This window comes from Euleptes europaea, chromosome 9 (genome assembly GCF_029931775.1).
Source record: "Euleptes europaea isolate rEulEur1 chromosome 9, rEulEur1.hap1, whole genome shotgun sequence".
Taxonomy (NCBI): Eukaryota; Metazoa; Chordata; class Lepidosauria; order Squamata; family Sphaerodactylidae; genus Euleptes; species Euleptes europaea.
The window spans coordinates 54,630,784-54,653,045 of record NC_079320.1 but is presented as its reverse complement, the minus strand read 5'-3'; the positions used below and the strand labels follow the sequence as shown (position 1 = coordinate 54,653,045).

At 39.1% G+C, this 22,262-nt stretch overlaps 1 protein-coding gene across 1 annotated transcript; it reads right to left on the bottom strand.

Moving 5' to 3' along the window:
* Positions 1–10,405: 10,405 nt before the first annotated feature.
* Positions 10,406–21,284, bottom strand: CEP44 (centrosomal protein 44). Its single transcript, XM_056855675.1, has 10 exons — positions 21,155–21,284; positions 20,559–20,706; positions 19,999–20,145; positions 18,796–18,903; positions 16,491–16,601; positions 14,080–14,292; positions 12,936–13,011; positions 11,288–11,412; positions 11,071–11,108; positions 10,406–10,454 (listed from the first exon to the last, which is right to left on the bottom strand). The coding sequence occupies exons 1-10, from the start codon at positions 21,241–21,243 to the stop codon at positions 10,406–10,408; spliced, it is 1,104 nt and encodes a 367-aa protein (XP_056711653.1). The 5' UTR covers positions 21,244–21,284.
* Positions 21,285–22,262: the final 978 nt, after the last annotated feature.

The following is a 22,262-nucleotide window of genomic DNA, read 5'->3' as shown; positions in this document are numbered from 1 at the left end:
CTCCGCCCCAAAGATCTCCCGCCGGTGGCAAAGAGGGAACTGGCAACTCCTATGACTTGCCAACAGGTTTTTCTAAGCTAAGCTTGTCTACATAGGCCCTTAGCAAAAGCCAGACAATAGATTGATGGGGGCAAGGCTGTAAGCCAGGGTAAGGTCAGTGAGTACACCGTCTGACCTGGACATCTGCTTCACTCCCCCCCCCCCTGTGAAAAAATGGTTAATTTGTGATATGACAACTTTCAGGTATGGAGTGGGATCGTGGTTTTAAAACAGGATGTTTCTGGTTTTAACAAAAGAAATATTGATGACTCTAGACGAGGAATGTATGCATTATAGAAAGGTAAAAGATTCTGAACTTACAAATTAATGGGCCTTAGTATGAACACTTTTGATACTAACAATTCATAGATGTTCACACAGACACATTTACTGATGACACAGTTATATAATTCACAGTGGGTAGCCGTGTTAGTCTGTTTGCAGTAGTCAAAAACGGCAAGAGTCCAGTAGCACCTTAAAGACTAACAAAAATATTTTCTGGTAGGGTATGAGCTTTCGTGAGCCACAGCTCACTTCTTCAGAAGTGAAGAAGTGAGCTGTGGCTCACGAAAGCTCATACCCTACCAGAAAATATTTTTGTTAATCTTTAAGGTGCTACTGGACTCTTGCCCTTTTTGACTACAGTTATATAAGTTTGTGCTGATGAAGACAGAATCACCAATTTTGAAACTGGTTAGCAGGTTACATCTTGGTGGTGGTAGAAAGTGCTCTACAGTCACAGCTGACTTATGGTGACCCCATAGGGTTTTCAAGGCAAGAGACATTCACAGGTGGTTTGCCATTGCCTGCCTCTATGTAGCAACCCTAGACTTCCTTGGTGGTCTCCCATCCAAATACTAACCAGGGCCAACCCTGTTTAGCTTCTGAGAACGAGATTGGGCTAGCCTGGGCTATCCCTATACAACATATAGAGAAAAAAGTAGGAGACATTAAACATTGTATGAACAAAAGCATAATTATATAGCCCCAGTGGCCCATAACTTTACACTGAGCCATATGGATTGCAAATAGCTTGCATCCTCTTGATGGTCATTAGTCTTCCAAGCTCCAGATTTATAGACACGGGAGTTGGAAGATTCATTTTTATAACCACAGGGTTGAACATCTATGTCACATAACTGGTTTTTGTTCCGCTAATTGCACTTTATGTGTCTGCAATAGCTACAACTCCAGCAGGACAATATCCTTCTCTCTATATTACTCTTCCATCAGCCTTTGGGACCTCCTTCCCTCACAATGCACTTGAGTGCTGTTAAGAGCTTTATATGTGAATGTCACACAGAATGAACAATCTTTTTAAACCTGTGAACAATTGATCCCATGGAGGGCTAAGTAGTTCTATACCTCACGCCGTCTAAGTTGACTTGAGAGTAAAAGACTTTGCCAGTCCCCCTGATTTATAAATGGCCACACTCAACACACACAAACACACACACACTGCATGCATTTAAGGCTTCAGCACAAATAGCAGAGTTGGGCTTCTCATCAGCTGGAAAGTCAAATATTGTCAAACTGCTGATTATTGTTTCTTGAAGTCAAGAGCAACCTCGCAGAACAGGCAAAGTATTTCAAAAAACATCAAAGAGAGAAGTATTAGAGAGAGAAACGAAGCCATTGTAGTGTAGTGTTGGGCTAGGATTATGGAAACTTAATTTCAACCGGATTAAGGTGCCTTATCTTGTGGAGCATTAGAAGACCACAAGTGCGACATTTATCTTCCAACATATTACACAAGACAGCAGTAGGGTGAGGTGTCTTTTCACCATACCTACTATATCAAAATACCCGAAGTTTGAGATGTGCATATGAGGCTTGTTTATAAGTGCCTCTACCTTCAGAGATTAATGGCCACAGCAAGGGCCTTTTCACATGTGGTCATAGAACATGACCTTCCCAGACAGATGGTTATCCTCACAGTGTCTAATTCTATTTAATCTTCATGGTTTTCAATGTTTGGTCAGTGCACCTATCATTTTGTTTGGCTTTTATTGATTTTAGCAGCTTTTTTCTTGTGTTTTTTTTGGGGGGAGGGGGTTAAATATTGGGTTTGGGTAGTTTTTACAATGCACTTGATTTTGTTTTAAATTTGATTCTGGGATCTGCGAATTCCCGACAGTAGAGCAGAGCAGAGCAGAGCGAATTCCCTAGAGTAGAAAAGTAGCTTTTAGATTTCCTAAATAAATAAAATAGTTCTGACAGCTGCATTAAAGGGAGAGGACGTCAGCAGTTGACGTTAACATCAGCAGGATTAGGAGAAAAACTGTCTATTACTCAGGGTGAAATACATGTAGTGAAAGGATTTAAAAATGTATCTCCTGATAATTTCTAGGAAGTAATTTTTGAATAAAAATTAAATACCACACATTCAGCTAAAAGAATATACCCAACATGACTTTGTTTACCAACATCAAAATGAAAAAAAAATAACATAATCAATGACACAATTTATTTTTAAAAAAAATTAATGAAAGCATGAGGTTGCTTAGTCTCTTTTAACAGACCTTTTTTGAGGAGGGAGGAGTTTTGGTCAGCAGTGCATTAACCATTACTCTAACAAGTGTGAATGTTGATCCTGCCTTCTATCTCTAAAAAACCATAACATGCCAGCGCTTTCAGGATTTAAGCATGGATATAAATCTGGCAGCCAGGTGTTTCTAAATCATTTTCTATCATCTGCAAATAACACTCACTTTGCTTGATTCAAGCAAAACTTGAGTGTCGCTCTTGTTTGTCTTAAAAGTAACCCACTTAAGAACGAGCAAGTCAAATACAACAAAAAGTACCCTGACCATTAAAAAAACTTGAGGGGAAATGTGTCAAATAACCTTGAAAACCAGATTTGAAAAGAATGCAAAGGTGATGAATGAGAGCTGACATACAATCCGAGGTACACACTATGCTGAGCAAAATACAGTAGAATGCCCAAGTAGCATTCCACTTAATTTATGACCAGCCACACGTCTCCACATTTATGTTAACACAAGTTTTCTTTTTCAAGTTCAACCCACCTTGAACAGCATAGATTTCCACTTCTTCTGACAGCAAGCAGGAAAACTGTTAAGACTGCCAGAAAGCTCACATTCATTTGATCCAACCTGGAGTCACTAACCGGGCGTTCAGTCTTCCTAGGGGTTCCAAGCCGTTCTCATCTGCCATAGGAAAATGTCCCCTCATTACCCTGACTGATTGCTTCAATTACCAAATGAGTGAGTTGCTGGACTAATGTTCTAGGCTTTGGTCCCAGAAAGGTAAAAAGGTTCAATGATATGCTTCAGATCCATCCAATTAGGAGGAAAATTAACTTTAATGCCCCAGGAACCCACTGCAGCAACAGATTGCGAGCGTTTGGTTGAATAATCTCCATGTACTGTCTGCACACCTCTATGCCTTCTGTGACTATAGCTTTGTTTACTTTGTACATTTGATTCCCAAATTAGTGGCTGTGATTAATGGAGCTTTCCACTGGAAATGTTGAGAATTTAAGATGTGTGGGAGGCAATGTGCCAAGCACTGGGACAGAAATCATAAGAAACACAACAATTAGCACATGAATTCTGCTACAATTTATGAATAGGCTTAGCTTCCCACTAGGAAGAATTATGTTGAAATAATTGACTTAGAAATTGACTTAGAAATGTGTGTAAAAAAAAGGATACTGTATGGTTCATAAATGTTTGTGACCCTATTCTCAAGCTTATTGTACAATATTCAAGCCAGTTATTTTGGAACAACTATTGCCAGGCCTTTCTTCTTCTTCTAGAAATGCTCACAAGTACAGAGTACCAGCACCTTTTGGGGGGAACCTCCCAAGTCCTGAGGGGGAGTTGGTGGAAATAAGTGCAACCTTATATGTGAGTACCAGCACCTTTTCTTTTTACAAATTAAGCACTGGTGATAGCAATAGGAAAAGTAGCCTCTCCTTAAGGGCTTTCTTTTCAGAACTGTGAAGAGTGAGCTACCAATTTAAAAACTACAGAAATGCTTGGGCCTCAAATTACTGCAGTACTTCTTCAACAGAAAGAAAACTGAATCTTGGAACATATGCAGTTCAGTTACTTGACAATCCTTCCACAAAACGCAGGATATAAAATCTGCTTCACAACAATAATGGATCCAACACAGATGACAACACAGAGATAGGATGGTAATGAATCATAGAGTTGGGACCACCAGGGTCATCTAGTCCAACCCCCTGCACAGTGCAGAAAATTCTGAACTACCTCCCACCCATACCCCCAGTGACCCATACTTCATGCCCAGAAGATGGCCAAGGTGCCCTCCCTCTCATGATCTGCCTAAGGTTATAGAATCAGCATTGCTGGCCATCTAGCCTCTTCTTAAAAACCTCCAGGGAAGGAGAGCTTACCATCTCCTGAGGAAGCCTGTTCCACTGAAGAACTGCTGTTAGAAAATTCTTCTTCCACAACAATTGCCCCCCATCCCAAGAGACCATTTTATCCTCACAACAGCCCTGTGAGATAGGTTAGCCTGAGGGTGTGTGACTGGCCCAAGGTCACCTAGCATGCTTCCATGGCAGAGAGGTTGGATTGCCAGGCCGGAGCTGGCAACCCCTATCATTTGGGGGTGAGGACTGGCGCACCGGCATCATGCCAGCCCGTGATGTCAGTTCCAGTGAGATCAGAAGTTATGTGATGGGATGCTCTAGGACTTGTGAAACTCTACAGTCCTACCGGAAGTGATGCCATGGGATGCACTAGGACTTGGGAAAACTTTTTTTGCAAATCCTAGAACATCCCATGAAGTGACATCATTGCACAGATGCAATGTTGGCATGCACTCCCATATCCGCCTGTGTTTCTTCCTGCCAACACTTCAGGCTTCACAGGGCAACAGATCTGGTTCAGAGGTCTCCTGCTATGATGCAAGACATGGCAATCCTACAGAGTGGGGATTAGAACATGGGTTGCTTAGATCTTATTCCAACACTCTAACCACTACATCACACAGGTTCTCAGATTCACATTAAAATCTGGACTTCAGTCCTATAAACACATATTATCTGCATCCTGCAGGCACTTCACTGGCTGCCCATCGTTTACCATGCTCAATTTAAAGTATTAGCTATCACATACGAAGTCCTTCATGGCCTTGGACTCTTATATCGGCAACACAGCCTCTCCCCCTATGCTCCGCCATGACAGTTTCGCTCATTGGAGCAGGGTCTCCTGCAGGTGCCAACCTGCAAATGGGCAAAATCAACAACTGCCCGTACCCATGCCTTCTCCATTGTGCCCCCTACCTTATGGGATGGCCTGCCTGAGGAGGTCAGGAAGGCTCCTACTCTCCTGGCTTCTCTCAAATTATGCAAATTATTCAAGAGGATTGGTTCTTGTAGTTTATCCGGGCTGTGTAACCGTGGTCTTGGAATTTTCTTTCCTGACGTTTCGCCAGCAACTGTGGCAGGCATCTTCAGAGTAGTAACACTGAAGGACAGTGTCTCTCAGTGTCAAGGGTGTAGAAAGAGTAATATATAGTCAGAAAGGGGTTGGGTTTGAGCTGAGTATTGTCCTGCAAAAGTATTGTCCTGTAAGTATCAAGATAATGTGCTAATGAGGGTATGGTATGTTAATATGGAACCATTGTATCCTGAAGTGATCTGTTAATGTGTGTAATCCAAAACTAATCTGTATGGCTATTGTTGAATGTTGTCTTTGTCTGGAGGTGTTTCAGGGCAGGAAGCCAAGCCTTATTCATTCTTAAACTCTCCTCTTTTCTGTTAAAGTTGTGCTGATGTTTGTGAATTTCAATGGCTTCTCTGTGCAATCTGACAAAATAGTTGGTAGAATTGTCCAGTCTTTCAGTGTCTTGGAATAAGACCCTGTGTCCTGTTTGTGTCAGTCCATGTTCAGCCACTGCTGATTTCTCAGGTTGGCCAAGTCTGCAGTATCTTTCATGTTCTTTTATCCTTGTTTGTATGCTGCGTTTTGTGGTCCCGATGTAAACTTCTCCACAGCTGCAAGGTATACGATATACTCCTGCAGAGGTGAGGGGGTCTCTTTTGTCTTTTGCTGATCGTAGCATTTGTTGTATTTTCTTGGTGGGTTTAAACACTGTTTGTAGGTTATGTTTTTTCAAAAGTTTCTCCATCCTATCAGTGACTCCTTTAATAAATGGCAAGAATACCTTTCCTATGGGAGACTGTTTTTCTTGAGTTTTCTGATTTTTGTTTGGTTCAATGGCCCTTCTGATTTCATTCTTGGAGTAGCCGTTTGCTAGCAGTGCGTGATTTAGATGGTTAGTTTCTTCCTTGAGAAACTGTGGTTCACAGATCCGTCTTGCACGGTCCATTAATGTTTTGATTATTCCTCTTTTCTGTCAGTAGAGTTGTAGTGTACTAAATGACTCACAATGTCACTTAGAGAAGTTATTAAGGACTGCAGGGAGGCATGCTCGCTTGCTTAAGAGCAGCAATAAAAGCAGCTGAAATCTGTAAGAGATTACTATTACAGTTAGGAAAAGAGAAAATGCAAAGACAATCGATTTTCTGATGCTCACAACATGCGCAAAATAGAAATGAGGATTCATTTGTTCTTAGCATCAGCAGGACAGCTGTGAAGGTGAAGGGTAACTCTGTTAGTGTTTCAGTGAGCTTATTAATTACAGCCCACATAAGACGACTGTGGAATGGTTTATAGTTGTATTAATAAACAAAATTACAATATACACAACATCACACTTTTTCTTCCATACATCCATTGTAAGGTATCTCTAGTTAACACATTATCATTCTTGTAATAGCACAGCAACTACCACCCCTGAGCAATAAAGAAAATTAATTATATGTCCTTAGACCACTTCTAATATCTGTTGCTGTACCTTATAATATCCATGGTAACTATTCCAATATTACACAAATAAAGACCAAGTGTCCACAAACTGTAAGGCTGAACACAATTTTCATGTCCATGTGTATCTATAAATAGAAATCTTATTCATGAACCACATATACTGAACCTTGTTGATCCACTGCCTTCTAGATGCAGGCACCATGATTTATTACCATTAGAGCCCTCAAAACAAGAGAAACACTATTTGAGCATCTGTAAAGAGGGGATGTTATGTCATGAGTTACATGTATTAATAAAATGCCAGTCTTCAAAGTAAGATAATGGCATTTATATAGTGCATGTCATCTAATGCACTGTTTTTCTTGCAGCAGGTCAATAGTATTGTCCCTATATTGCAGATGAGAAAACAGTGGCTTCAATAAGGTTACATAATACATTTGTAGGTAAGAACTCAGACACTTCTTAACTCACCCCTCCTATACTTAGTCACTATGCTACACAAGTTCATTGGCATTTGTTTCCATTTTTGTTTTTAATCAAGAATCTTTTTCTAAATACAGTTAACCTGGTGGACTGCATCCACCTCTAACTTGTGCTTTGAGGTTAGCCAAGAAAGCCATTTTGCAGGAAACCCACTGGAGGAATCCAATCAATGAGAACCCACATGAGGGCTTTCTCAGCAGCCCTTAAGATCTCACTCCCTCTTATACTGCAGACAGTTCCTTCTCTAAAGATCTCCTTGTTATCAGCCTGTTTTTGTTTTAATTCCAAACCATTGTGTTAAATCTGTCCCCAGTATGGCAGCTGTTTAATATGGATTAGTGTAAACTGCCTTGGTTTTAAACAGAAATGTACACTATAGATCTGTAGCAATTTCTTAAACTACATGACTAAGCAAAAGTCAAAAGGCTGTGCTAACACTGTTCCTCTTACATACCACTATCCACAGAAATGTGTGCTTACAATGAATTAAGAATTTAGATAATTAGATTTTAAAAATCATATTCCCATATAGCTGATACAATTTCTGAATAGTTGGATTATTTGAGGACACAACAGCACAGACATTATGTGAGATGTGGGGAGAGTGACTTCTGTATTAACAAGTAGCTCACAAAAGTTGACAACCTATTTCTGGACTACTTTATTAGGAAGTCAGGAAACAACTGCTGTTGTACTTTAAAACCATAGAAGCGTCTCATGTTCCACAAGGTGGTGCCAGACTTCCAGCATACTTGAAATCCATTCAAGACTAATGCAATTTAAAAAGAGGAATTTGCATAAGATATCTCAATGAATTGAAAGGCAAACACAAAGGTTTTCTTAGGCAGCATGAACCTTATAGAAAATGGACTCATTATATATGGCACAAACACATTTTTTCATAATGACAGTAACTTCAGGAGTGGGAATTCTGAAGAGAAGCAGTATAAGGGAGCTGCTTAACCTCTTTGTTGCCCACAACTTTTTTTTCTCCCATTGACCCCCATAAGCTCTCCATCGTTTCTGCTCTTAGCCTTGGCTATAGCAAAGATGTTTTTGCACCCCCCTTCCAATCCAAGCTAAAATCTCCCCCTAGTATCCCAGCTGTTGTTTCTCCTTTACTTAAAACCCACTTGCTTTTCTACATTGGGAACCACACATGGTGGGTGGGTATAGGAAATTTCCCATGTAACTTCAAAGTATTCAATTGGACTGGTCTTAAATGGGTAATTTTGCTGCTCACTGCATGAATGCGCTTATTGTCTAAATCCAGTTTAAATATCTCTCCTCTCCCCCTTTTTCTTATTTGTAGTCAATAAAAATCACTCTGTTAAATTAGAGTTGCCTCATTCAACTCAATCTCACTTCTAAACACCCTTGTGCACACGCAAGCTTCAAGATCCTGCAATCTGGGTCAAGAGGTACATGTGTAAAGCCACAAACTTTTATTCCTCCTTGTTTCCTGGGTAACAACCCATACTAGAATGTTGTATGGAATTCTGATCCTTTAACTAGGAAAATTGCTGTAGAAAGGACACCATAGAAAAGGTAACTACAATTATTCCTTACTGAAGAGGTTTAGGCAACTACAACATTCAAAACCTAGAGACAGAACTTGGTAAAATTATGAGTGGTGGGTGGGAGAGGGAATAGGGAAAGGATATTCACTTTTTAAAAAAATGCTACAAAAATACGTAATCCACATATACTATCAGGGATCAGACACAAGAAACAGAAGTCGGCACTTACAGAATTAACATGTGCTTCACATAGCTATAGAAAGTTGTGAGAGCAACTCACAAATTATTAGATGCAAGTGGCACTAAATGTGAAAGCCTTAATTTGACAATTCTTATGTTGGGAATATGAAGGTCTTCTAAAAAAAATGGGCACTTTGTTCTATTGTTTTGCAACAATTTTATGTTAAGGAAAGTATTACAGCAGTATTTTATTGCTGATGTTTTGTGCTTTTGTTAAAACAAGCCAGCATAGCTCACATTCATTTTTTAGAAAAAGACACAAGCTTACAAAATAAATCATGTTTTACAGCAAAATGGAAACAGCTGTTTTCTCATCACCTGCAAACCACGCCATAAAAAAACTTTTGATGTCAAGCGTTATTACAATGTAACTGAAAGATCTTATCTTACGAACAGACAGAATTAAAGTTAACTTGGCTGATTAAAAAGTTCCCTCTGCAACACGGATTAGTATGCTGCCATTTAGCAATCTAAATAGCTGAAGTGGCTTCCCCTCTCCCACCCGCTATTCTTTATTTGATTATATCATATTTATGGCTGTTTTACAGATACTTTTGTCTCCAAAGAGTCATTGGCCTCAAATCATAAAACTGCTGTGTATCTTAGTATACAGACTGGATGGTCTCCATCTGTGCTGCTGGTCTTAAAATGTGTCAGGTAATACAGCATTAAAACGCTCAACACATTTCCTAGTCAGAGTCTGTAGACCCACATATGTTTTAATGTTTCAGATCAAAACGGCCTTCACTGTCCAAATCAATGGAAGCTACTATGCACTGGTGCTTTCTGACTAAGTACAAACAAAAATAGATTTTAAAAACAAAACAAAAAAACCCTAGAAAGAGTACACATTTACAATCTGTGTACTCGGCTTTTCATTAAGCCTTGTACAACTTTACAGATGGCGGGATGGTATGTATGCAATTCTCTTGGGCGCAATATGCAAGTCCCAGCTGGAGTGTTTCCAACAGGATATAAACCATGGTCCTCAAGCCTGCACTTTTAAAAAACATATTACTTAGCCCAGCGCCAGCAAATGTCAATACAAAAATACACTTCAAGAACAGGAACAGCTTTGCTACAGTCACAGAGGTTACTCGCACAGAAAATGATTACAGGGAAGAAGGTGAAAATTATGGCAATGACAGTGGTATTATAAAATGTTTATTTTCATAAAAATGTACCATTTGCAAATATTTTGGGTCAGAATCACAAAAGGATTCAAATAGGTCTAAAAATTTTACACATATACATAATTGCTTTCAGATATATGGCAGCACAGGGCAGAAGACTCTAGGAGACGCTGCTTGAGGTCTTCAACAACTCTGAGGTTTCTTCAATCCTAAAAATATTATAAGTTAAACAGGCTAAATAAAAAAAAAATTCTTATTTAATAACAAAGGTAAATCAGCTCCTATTTTCCCCGTGTATAGGGAAGACTAAGACTAGTTTGAAAAGACAACCTACACATAGTGAGGAGAAGTAACAATAGTCCCGTTTTCAAGGTTAATCATAAACATTTCGCACAGAATAACTTTAAAAAGATTAAATTATTAATGCTTACTGTTGAAATAGCATTACACTGGGATAGAAAACTGCAACTAGATAAAATTAATTCCAAGTAATGAAAACCATCACATTTATCTTTAAGCAAGAGCTAAAAATTTGAACAGAATCATTCTCTTCATCCAACCAGATAACCTGATCTCTAAATTAGCATTCTAATCTCCAGAATAACCACTAAGCACACTTCCACTTGTATTTTGGAAGTGACTCATCCCACAACCACAGAACTGTATACAGATTTATTATCCAGCAGGAACAATAAATCTTAAGGAAATGCCACACCTGATGCAAAGACCTTTGTGGTATGGAGAACATATGTACTTTCTATATACATTTAAACCAAAGCAATTCCCTGAGAAATTAATTCGTCCTTCTTTTTCCCTTTTACTTACATTTTGTTTATTCGTTCCATTCTTTGTATTGTTGTCTCCTGCAATTTAAAAGCAATAGGTTCAATTTGTTTTTCAAAGGCCTTGTATTTCAAAGTTTTGTTACTTGCACAAACACAGTGAAGTTATACAAACTGAAGTTATACAAACAGAACTTATTATAACAGACTTTTTGAGAGAAAGCTTTGCTCTGCATAGGCACTAGTCAGTTTTAACTGACCTTTGAAACCTTGCATAAATCATGATTATTAACAACCACGGCTTTGGGAGATGGGTCTGAAGATATCAGTGAACTGTATCCAGACGAGTGATGAAGACTCTCTGGCAGCTCCTCCTTTTCTTTATCTGTGAAGAAGCATCAATTTTAAAGATTACCTTTGCCTTTTTGATCTCATGCAACAGGTCAGCCATCACATGGTTTGATTTATAGAAGATACCAAAAACATATATTTCATAGAGAACTATTACAAAACCGCAAAAGTATTTTTATTTATTATAAATATCATGTACTATTTTGAAAGCACACATGAACAACCTTCTAATCATCATTAATGTAAGCTTTTGGAAAATGCCGCTAGGCCAAAGATCACAACTTGCAGGTCTTTTCTAAGACCTTCGAGCCAATGCTCATTCGCCAGAAATTGGTATAAAATTAACTTTAAAGGCAACATGAATTGCACCAGACATGAGGCATATGCCAAGCCCTTTTTGAACTCTATCCTGTTATAGCATAAGGTAGAGACTGACAACATTTCCTAAAGCATTTTTACTGGTTATCTTAATAAGCAAACAGAAAAGCCCTCTATAAAATAATGGCAGAAATGCCTATAAAGGACAGAGCAGCTATTTTGGGAATATATATTTTAAAAACACCCAAAAAACAAGATATTACTTTACAGTAGGTCTTTGAGCTTGTTGCCAACACCTGTACTATATCATAAAATAAATCACCTGCAACTTGCACAGGCTACCGACAGACAAAAATGTGTGGCTTCACAACCATATAATTAACACAGGTTTTGGAGAAGATGAGTGTAGTAACTTTTGCTGCTTGTGCTGCAAATTTAAGTGGGGTGTGACAAAGTTTTAAATGTGGAGTTTACAGATCTTCAAGTAAGAGGTTGGTGAACTAAGCATTTCAATGTTTAAGTATTATTGGGATGAACATTTTTAAAAACTGAAGATTTTGGCTAGGGTGAGATGGATGTTTAAAAAAGGAAACGATAACGTCACAATAAAGACTCATTGTCAACACTGAGAAGCTCCTGACGAATAATTTGCCTAGCCTTCATTAACATAACTTTGGAAGCCCTTTTTAAAACTGTCTCTAGCTACAAATGAAAAAACTAAAAACTAAACACCCTACATATTAGTGTTCATAAAGAAAGTTGAGCAATGTTCTCTGTGTGCAGCACTTAACACATGCAAAGAAGAACATTTAAAAAAAACTGCAGTGACAAACGAAATCACTTTTGTGGGTACTATCATCTACTGTAAGTATGTTATTTCAGCGTGGCGTAGTGGTTAATAGTGGTGGTCTGGAGTGGTGGACTCCGATCTGGAGAACCGGGTTTGATTCCCCACTCCTCCACATGAGTAGCGGAGGCTTATCTGGTGAACTGGATTTGTTTCCCCACTCCTACACATGAAGCCAGCTGGGTGATCTTGGGCAAGTCACATTCTTTCAGCCTCACCTACCCCACAGGGTATTAGTTGTGGGGAGGGAAGGGAAGGCGATTGTAAGCCATTTTGAGTCTCCCTTAAGCAGTAGAGAAGGTTGGCATATAAAAACCAATGCTTCTTCTTCAGTGGGCTAGAAGACCCCAAACAAGGCAGTTTTAACTGCCAACATTAAATGAAATGCTCACCTGGAGAAACTGGAGTCATATGTATGCCAGAGGTATCGTCTTCATTCACGTTATTAAATTCTGTGGGTAAGTCAATCTAAAATTGAAGAGATATCCTGCTAGTGAGTTTTTCAATAGATCAGGTGGCAGTTCTGGGATTTGCCTTGCAAGCTGTTATACAATGTTACAACATTACCAACTTGGAGCAACTCTGCATGGGATTGCGCTTACTGCCTTTGAAGGAATTGATAGTATCCCCACATAACACTCCTTATTACATTACTACCAATATACCCCACAGTGGACAATGGCTCACTTCAGCCATCATGTCCTGATCCTCTGACCAAAGCCTGGGAGGATCAGGAACAGGCTGCAGTCTTATGCACAAACCCTTCCTTGCTAATTGCATTCTTAACGTACTTGTACTCTGCAATATTGTATGCTGTGGCGCCTGAACTGGACAACTATAGTTAGAGCCATGAATAACTATACAGCATATGAGCCCAGCCAGTATGTTGCTGATCCAACAGAACCAATATTGTTGCAAATCACATTATATTTGGCACAAGCCAAATACGCTGTTCCAAAGTAATAACTTGTTTTTCTCTGTTTATAAAAGGTATTTGAATTATGTTACATTATCAGTAATTTATACACTGTACCACTGATCCTAGTCAAAGTGAAATGCAGCATTTTAAAGAGTTGCTAGATAATCCAAACCCATTGCATAATAATGTACAGTATTTAGGTAAATTACTCAACAAGAAATACACAATGGATAAAGAAAAATGCATTCAACTTGGTTGAACTTTTAAATATGGTACATGGTAGTGTGGCAAGTACTAACATGAAATATTTTTTCCATTCAAAAGCATTACCAACAAATTTGTACTTTATTAAACAGTAACCATTGCAAAAATAACTATTTCCTGTGTTTCTCAAAGGTTTATCCTAAGAATACCCATTTTTTTTAAAAAATGGGTAATTTAAAGGGATTGAGAAAACACCTTTTTATTTTGCAGTAAAAATCATTATGAGTAGGAACCGGAAAACTAAGTACGATCATTTTACATTGTTTGTGAGACTATATCTTCATTAAATCAAAAAAGTAATACAAAAATGTTCTGTTAATATTGTTTTCTGGAAACTGAATAGTAAAACGTACCTTTTTTGATTGCTGCAAGAACTGTGTTTCAAGGAGAAAGACACGGCTCAATAGATTATTCCAGTCTTTCTCATCTATAATCAATTTACCCTGCAGTTTCTCTTCTAAAACATACAATTTTTCTTCAACCAATTTCAGTTTATTAACCTTTTCCTGCAGTTCAGCAAGTTGGCTCTTTAATTCGTTCATCTGATCGTCATTATCCTCCAAGATCTGCAAATAAGATGCAAGGCATAGAACAGTTTTATATAACCATGCAGTGCTGCTGAAGAGTAAAGGTTGATTCCCAACTTGTTTTGTATGCTATTCAATTAAGCTCATCAATTTTTACTAGAAATTACTAGATTAAGAGCCCATTCCTGAAGTGGGGGCGAAGCTCTTTAGGAGTCAGTGTGACCCCGTGCCGGCATAGGTGCCACCTTTTCACAGAATAGGCAGCTTCCTCACCCTTTTCATCCTGGGACCGCCCCCCCACACTGTGGCGGTGGTGCGCCACCTTTTTTGGAGGAAGGGAGAAAGAATACGTCCAAGGGCTTTTTTGCATTCTCAACTTGGTCCTTATTATCTTAGGCATTGATCCACAAACACTGACATTGATATGAGCATGGTCCTTCTGCACATCTACCCTCCCTCTGCATTTTCACAGTTGTTGAGTCACAGACCATTCCTGAGCTTTCGGTGGCCAGGGATGGTGTGGCCAAGGTGCAGCCGTGGCACCTCCTAACCTGTTTCCCAGCCGCTGAAAGGCCTTTAAAAATTTTAATGGGGCAAAATGCCCCATACAGAATAGTTCTCGGTGCCGGCATGCAGGGCCGAAAGGGGACAGGTAGCTGCCTACAGGCATCTCTCCCCCCAGCACGGGCCTTTGCGCTGGTGGGAAGGCCCTGCCGGCATCCCTGCCTCCTGGCCGCTCTGCGCGGCCGTCCCACTTAAGCTGGCTAAGCCCTTTTTTTTGCCTCTTGAGCTCTTTCGGCAAAAGAGCTCAGGAATGGGCTTTCAGTTTATTACCTTCTGAACATGGCTTAAATAATCAGGATTTTCAAGGGACAGTGGTTGTCATCAGTGGCATTCCAGCACCCCTTTTTTTAAAAAAAGGCCCTAAAATACTGTTGTAATGATAGTTTAAGCAGGTTCTACAAACTCCCAGCTTTCATTAAAAAAATAAGTTTCTAGCTCCTTTCTTCATGGAGATATAAGGGCAAATGTATATTTTCACACTTTTTTAAAAATGAAAGCTGGGAATACAGAGAACCTGCTTAAGCTATCGTTACGACACTATATCAATATATTGTTATTTTAGGGCCTTCTTTTAAAAAAACCTCATCGTTGGCAGAGGGGAGAGGGAGTGGTTTGACAATGATGACAATCCAATCATTTAAAAGGGGACTGGAGGTGGGTGGGAGTAGTTGGGACAAAGAAAACCAACAGAAACATTATGCATGAGGGAAAAGCTGACTCAAAATCTTCTTCCAGAAAAAGATCAGAGTAAAAGTTGTTGTTTTAAAAAAGCAAAAACTCCAGGGAACCCCCCTCTCCCAAGAAAGAATAAAAAACTAAATACACAAAAATGCATATGGAAACTGGGGAATAAACCAAAGCAGTATGGGGCCAGAATCAATGGGAAGAAACCCATGTGGATAAGTCCCAAGTGAGACTGCCTTTAAAAATCTGCACATTTGAATAGTGCTAAGCCCCCCATGAGTAGTCTCATGAGTAGTCACTATTTTTAAATCTAAGTTCAACTAGCAGAAAATGGATAAAGTAACAATGGCCTTACTTTTTCATGTGAATTGTCGGATATAACAGTGTCTTCATGAAGTACTTCATTGACTACTTCCTTGGGGGGACATGCATCACATGTACTCACATGGCGTTCTATTTGAGGTTTCTTTGCATGTAAACAAGAAAACAAAATTTCACACAATGTAACACCAAAAAATTTTAAGAGCTCATTAAAAAAAATCACTGGATTTAGTGGCAAAACCCCGTTGATTTTAATGGCTGTAGAATACCTACCTGATACATAAAGCCTTTGCAATTTGTTTGAAAAGCAAAAAACCAACTGAAACATTATGCATGAGGAAAAAGACGACTCAAAATCTTCTTCCAGAAAAAGAACAGGGTAGAAGTTGCTGTTGTTTTAAAAAAGGAAAAACACCAGGGAACCCCCCACCCCAAAAAAGGAAGCAAAAACTGAATACACAAAAATGCATATGGAAACTGGGGAATCAACCAAAGCAGTATGGGGCCAGAACCAATGGGAAGAAAACCCCTGCAGAAAAGCCCCAAGTGAGACTGCCTTTAAAAATCTGCACATTTGAATAGTGTTAAGCCCCTATCTCCATGAGTGGTCACTATTTTTAAATCTCAGTTCAACTGGCAGAAAATGGGTAAAGTAACAACGGCCTTACTTTTTCATGTGAATTGTAGGAAATATCAGTATCTTCATGAAGTACTTCATTGACTACTTCCTTGGGGGGACATGCATTACATGTAAACACATGGCATTCTATTTGAGGTTTCTTTGCATGTAAACAAGAAAACAAAATTTCACACAATGTAACAGCGAACATTATTAAGAGCTTGTTAAAAAAATCACGGAATTTAGTGACAAAACACCTTTGATTTTAATGGCTGTGGAATACACCTACCTGATACATAAAGCCTTCACAATTTGTTTGAAAAGCAAAAATAAAAGTATACATAGAACAGGAAAAAGAACCCCAAGCCTTAATGCCAAGTCAAGCCCCACCATCTTTTTGAATCAGTGTCATCCCAATTTTGATGGACTGTGAAACAGTACACTAAAGTACACAAACAGGGCTTGGATAATAAGCAGCACCAGGATTTATATGAAACAATGTTTCATAAAAAGTTTAATTCCCATTTAAAGAAAGAAATAAGTGATTGCTTACATTTATTCTGCTTTCTTTAAGAAACGTATCCCTAGATAAATAAATAAATAGCACAATACCAGTTCAGGAATCTTCCCCAGCCAAGCTGTTTGGGGAGCAGAGGTGAGATTTAGAGCTGTGTACTCCAAATAAAACAAAAATTATGCCACACAAAAATCATGTTGTGGCAGCAATGAGTTTTCATTTGGCAGTTGCTGAACTAATACCTTGATCCAGTGAGAGAGAATCCATTCGCAGCAACAAGTCACTGTATACAAATTGCACAGATTAGAAGCTCCTGGGGACGGGGTAAAGAAGCCCTTCTATCCAAAAGCTTGGAAAATGCATTGCACAGTGAAATGTTCCTTCAGCAGATCTCTGAATCAAGCTTTAGAGATCTTGTATACTAAAAATGCAGCTATATGTTGACAAGTAACTATCAAATGGCAGGCTTGCCAAGCTGAATACAGTAAGAGCTGCTAGTAAGATAAAACCAACTTTGGTCATTTATGTATGGGAGTTTCACCTGAGGTTCGTTGCTCGCTGGACCCACACTTTCCTGTGGGGAATCTATGCACCGGTAGTCTGTAAGCTCAAATCAGGTCCCTGCCCCTTTAAATGCTGCTTTGTAATTGGCTTAAGAGCCCCGTGGCATAGAGTGGTAAACTGCAGTCCCAAGCTCTGCTCATGACATGAGTTCGACCCCAACAGAAGTTGGTTTCAGGTAGCCGGCTCGAGGTTGACTCAGCCTTCCATCCTTCCAAGGTCGGTAAAATGAGTACCCAGCTTGCTGGGGGTAAAGGGAAGATGACTGGGGAAGGCACTGGCAAACCACCCCGCAAACAAAGTCTGCCTAGAAAACGTTGGGATGTGACGTCACCCCATAGGTCAGGAATGACCTGGTGGTTGCACAGGGGACCTTTACCTTTTTTAATTGGTTACTTTGTAGAGCTTATGGTGAGAGAAAATTATCCCCAAAAAACCAATTTCTGCATAAAAAAAGCATTTCAAGAACAAAAAACAAAATGGAATAATCTGAAAGGAGTGGGGAAGGGAGGAAGAAATCCAAGCCTCAGTTTTAAAAAGCCTTTCTTCTGCTCAGAAAGAGCTCTGAGGAAGCAGGAAGCATTTGAATCCCCACCTCTTTACACACTGCTTTGTAATTGGCTGTGAGAGAAACCAAGCTTGTGTGTCCCACACTTTGCTATATGCATGGGGATTTCACCTGGGCTGAGCTCAGGAGAGGGAAGAATTGTGTTAACAGAGGAACGAGAAGTCCCGGCATATGTGAGGGCTGGCAGCAAGGTCACCTCTAATGGACAAAAACTCATGCATAACTCCAAGGAACAACCGAGACAGACTGGGGGCAAACATGAGTGAAAGTACCCATGCATACATGACCTTTATCATTTAGTACGCATCTTCCCAACCAACTTGTTTAGTAAGACTGTAACAATTGCTAAAAGTAGACTGCAAAGCTGTAAAAATCCCTGGTCTGATGGTCACATCAGAACATGTATAGAGGTTTGGTTTTGGTATGTTCACTGGTAAATTTAAATTTGGCTAGTTTTTAAGAAAATACTTCATCTGCCACAACTTGCTTAGATTGCCTTAGATTCAGGGCACTAATTTTACCAATTGTAAAGTTTATATAATGCCCATGTTTCTTCCAAACTATTAAGTATATTTTTGAATTTGACCATTTTCTTTAAATATAATTAAAAGAAGCCATTTTTAATTTTTTTATACAATATAAAGTGTAGCTGTCTGAATAAGAATCAAGATTTTCTCCTGTGTGGCAGTTCATCTAAAATAATCCTACCTGCTGAAAATTCATAGCATCAACAGACATAGAATCAAGAAGATCTAAAATGCTTGCTTCTGGTTCGCGTTTCACAGCATGACTTTTCTTTCTTGTTTGAGATCTCACCTATAAAACAACAGAAATCCCACTGTTGGTGATGCCAGCATTTTCCTGTTTACACAGTACAAAATATGGTCCAGCAAGACATACTGCCAAAACAGTTAAGTTGAAGCAAAGTATCCTTAAGAAAATGCAAAAAATAGACTTTCCAAAGCAAATCTAGCCAGTTGTAGCAAATGTCCCAAGTAACTTTTCAGGAACTTCAAACTGAACCAAATATAGCACTATGGCTGTATTCAGACATCTTAAAAAAAACTTTGTCAATTAAAAAACAACAACATTGCATTCAAATATATAGCATAATAATGGTCAGATGAAGAGGAAACAAAAAGCATTAGCAGCTTCTTCTTTGTAGGGGTTATTTACTATGCAGCAACTGTACTGGTATTAAGGCCAGTTGAGGGTAATCATTTGTTTTGTGCAACCATAAGCAAAGCACCTCAGTCATACTGACGGGAAAAAGCTTAGCCTACATATTCTGAATTTGACAGAAAAAAATATCAGAGGCTTCTACCAGCCAGGACAAGTTTCACTTACAATGCAACACTAACCACGCAATCCCGGGGGGTGGGGTGGGGGGAATGCTCACAGGAGCCAGCGTGACCCCTACACCAGTGTCCATGCCACTTGCACCATGCATACTGGCATGGACATCAGCACAGGGCCATCTTGGATGCCGGCGCAGCCTCCCACTGGCATTTCCCTGGCATATCTCCACGCACCAGCATCCTGGGAGGCATTCCTGGGGTTGGAGCTTCCTGTAGGTGGCTTCCTAACCCCTATCACCCCGGGAATGCCAGCAAAACAGCTGATGTAACCTCACTAAAGTCAGTATTTTTTTGATGTCTTTATCTTAAGTGCTTGTTTTTCCTTTTTCAGGCCAGGAAGCCTCTATGGAGGCGGTGTGGCTGTGCCAATCTTAACTGCCCCCCCCCTTTAGGAATGGGCTGCCTGAAAAGTTACACCCACCTCAGCGCACTGAGGTCAATGAATTTAGAAGCATGAAACTTTGCTTAGGATGAAAATATAAGTTAAAACATTAAAAGCCTTTAACGTTAATGAATCTTATTTGTTCCTCTTGAACATAGCAATAAAAATTACCTTGTTCGTGTTACTTAATTCTTTGTGTTTTTTATAGACCATACTAATAATTTCACAAACAATCTGCATTTTTCTTTCTGCAAAACCTAACTGGAGAAACTGCTGTTTTGTTAAGACTGGTTTATATTGAAAATGATCCCGGAGAAGCTGTAAAGCACACAGGAAAAAAAGAAGAATTAGCTTTCATAATCACTACAATTGTATGTCAAGCTGACATTTTCTATTCCTGATTACTGTTGATGTAACATGTATTTTGTGGCAGAATGTCATATAAAACATTTACTGGAGGCAGGAATACACAGAATATTTTTTTTAATCTACCATACGTCAACCCATGTGTATAAAAGTAATCAGAAACATCGCACTTCTGTCCATTCAATATACTGTTGTCCTCAAAGGTTCATGCCAATGAAGAAACAGGGAACTAGAATGTTTAAACTGGTGTACAGTCTTCAAAGTCCTACAGTAGTTTTCAACATTTTTGTTAGGATGAAACAAGCAGCAGCACTTCCTTAGCGTACTTGACCGATCTTCCTCTGTAAATAGTGTTTTATAGATACCTTGTAAGTGGCCTCAATAAAGCGCAAGTCATTCTTTGCTGTAAGTTCCACATCCAGTTCCACCAGAAGTTCCATTATATGTGTTGAGAAAGATGTGAAGCAGTAGCTGATGATGGGCAAAAATGCATATGGATCACCCTTTGCTAATCTATTATGGGGAAAAGATGAGATGGTAAAGATACAGAGAATGTAATTGTGTTAGGTTCTGCCACACCAGTGAAAATGTATATCTGTTCAGGACTGAAAGTCTATCACTCCACTCAGCGTTGCTATTTACTCTCGTATTTGAAAGGGGCTTTAAGTTTGCAAAGCATGTTCTAGTTATGTTGTGCATTGTAATTATATCTGCGAGAGACCATTAGTATCAGCAACTGGTACTTCTTCTGATTTAAAAACCACAGGAAATGGAAGTAGCAGCTTATTTTATCTATCTAGTACAAATAAAATAATATGCATACCCCCTCTGCTTGCTTGATTTGTACATTACCATAGTTTTTCATGCTGGTGTATTCCATGACTACAGACACCTTTCCCATTAAATTAAGTTCTATGAATCCAAAGAAAATGTGTATCAAAAACAATACACCAACACTTACCCAGTATAATCCACATCTCTGGAATAATTTAAAAGCCGAAGTCCTTGCTCTATTCTTCGCAAATTTCCTTTAAGGTCTCCTGTAGCCATATTATAATTCTTTCAGATCACAGAAAGTGCATAACATGGACTAGAATGGAGAAGTGCAATTTAAAATCAAATACATGATCTGACCCAGGTAGTCAATATGTAAGCTTCCCAATATGTAACAGCCTCATGGTATGAAAAATCCTATTCACTTCCAATATGACAGTAACAAAATTGACACATGATAAATTTCACATTAACCAATGTTTAAATGTTTTGTAAAATCTGCAGAGAAATCTTGCAAACACTATTTTTGGCACTGGAAAATCAGGCACTTAAAAGCCACAATCCTAGGCACACTTACCTGAGAATACGTTTCATTGGTCTCATTGGGATTTTCTTCTGAGAAAACTCACATATTACGCTATAGAGGGATATGCAATTGCGAAAACAAAAAGAGACCTGTGTAATCTTCTTGGTGGTGGGGAGACATGTACCATATTTACTTGAACAGAAGGTGACCTTGAATGTAAGATGACCCCCCCTAAAGTGTTATAGGCTGTCCAGTTTTTTTTTAAAAAGGGATATAACTGCTAATGTAAGACAACTCCCTCTTGTTTTTGTGTAACATACACAGAGGAAAAATTTAGTCTTGCATGGGAGTAAAGACTGTAATTAACTTTCATATTCTGAAAGTGGCCATTTTTTGCTTGTCTGTTCCAGTATCTGGCGCATCTCGAAACCTGTTTGGTAGCACAATATTACACTACAGCTATGTACTTGCTATGGCTCAACACGGGTACCTGCAATACTTGTTCAAAGCAACAACAACAACAACAAAAAGCCTTAAGATGCCTTATTATAGTTCTTTATAGGCTGATGACATAATGCGTCAATCTTTAAGGTAGCCATAAACTCTTCGTTGTTTTGGCTGCAGGTGTCGACCACGGCTGCCCCTCCGGAATCCGCTTCTATGATCTGAAACATCCCCCTCCCCCCATTTAAAAATTCTGGATACGCTGAAAGATTGCATTTTTATTTTATTTTAGCTGCTCGCTTCCAAAAAAAAGGGGGGGCCATCA

What these genes read in the sequence shown, in the direction of transcription:
- CEP44 (XM_056855675.1), bottom strand. Translation starts at nt 21,243, where the DNA reads ATGGCTACAGGAGACCTTAAAGGAAATTTGCGAAGAATAGAGCAAGGA. An exon ending in TTATTGAGGCCACTTACAAG is followed by an intron (nt 20,146 to 20,558) that starts GTATCTATAAAA and finishes TGTGCTTTACAG; the next exon opens with CTTCTCCGGGATCATTTTCA. An exon ending in ATGCTATGAATTTTCAGCAG is followed by an intron (nt 16,602 to 18,795) that starts GTAGGATTATTT and finishes TTACATGCAAAG; the next exon opens with AAACCTCAAATAGAATGCCA.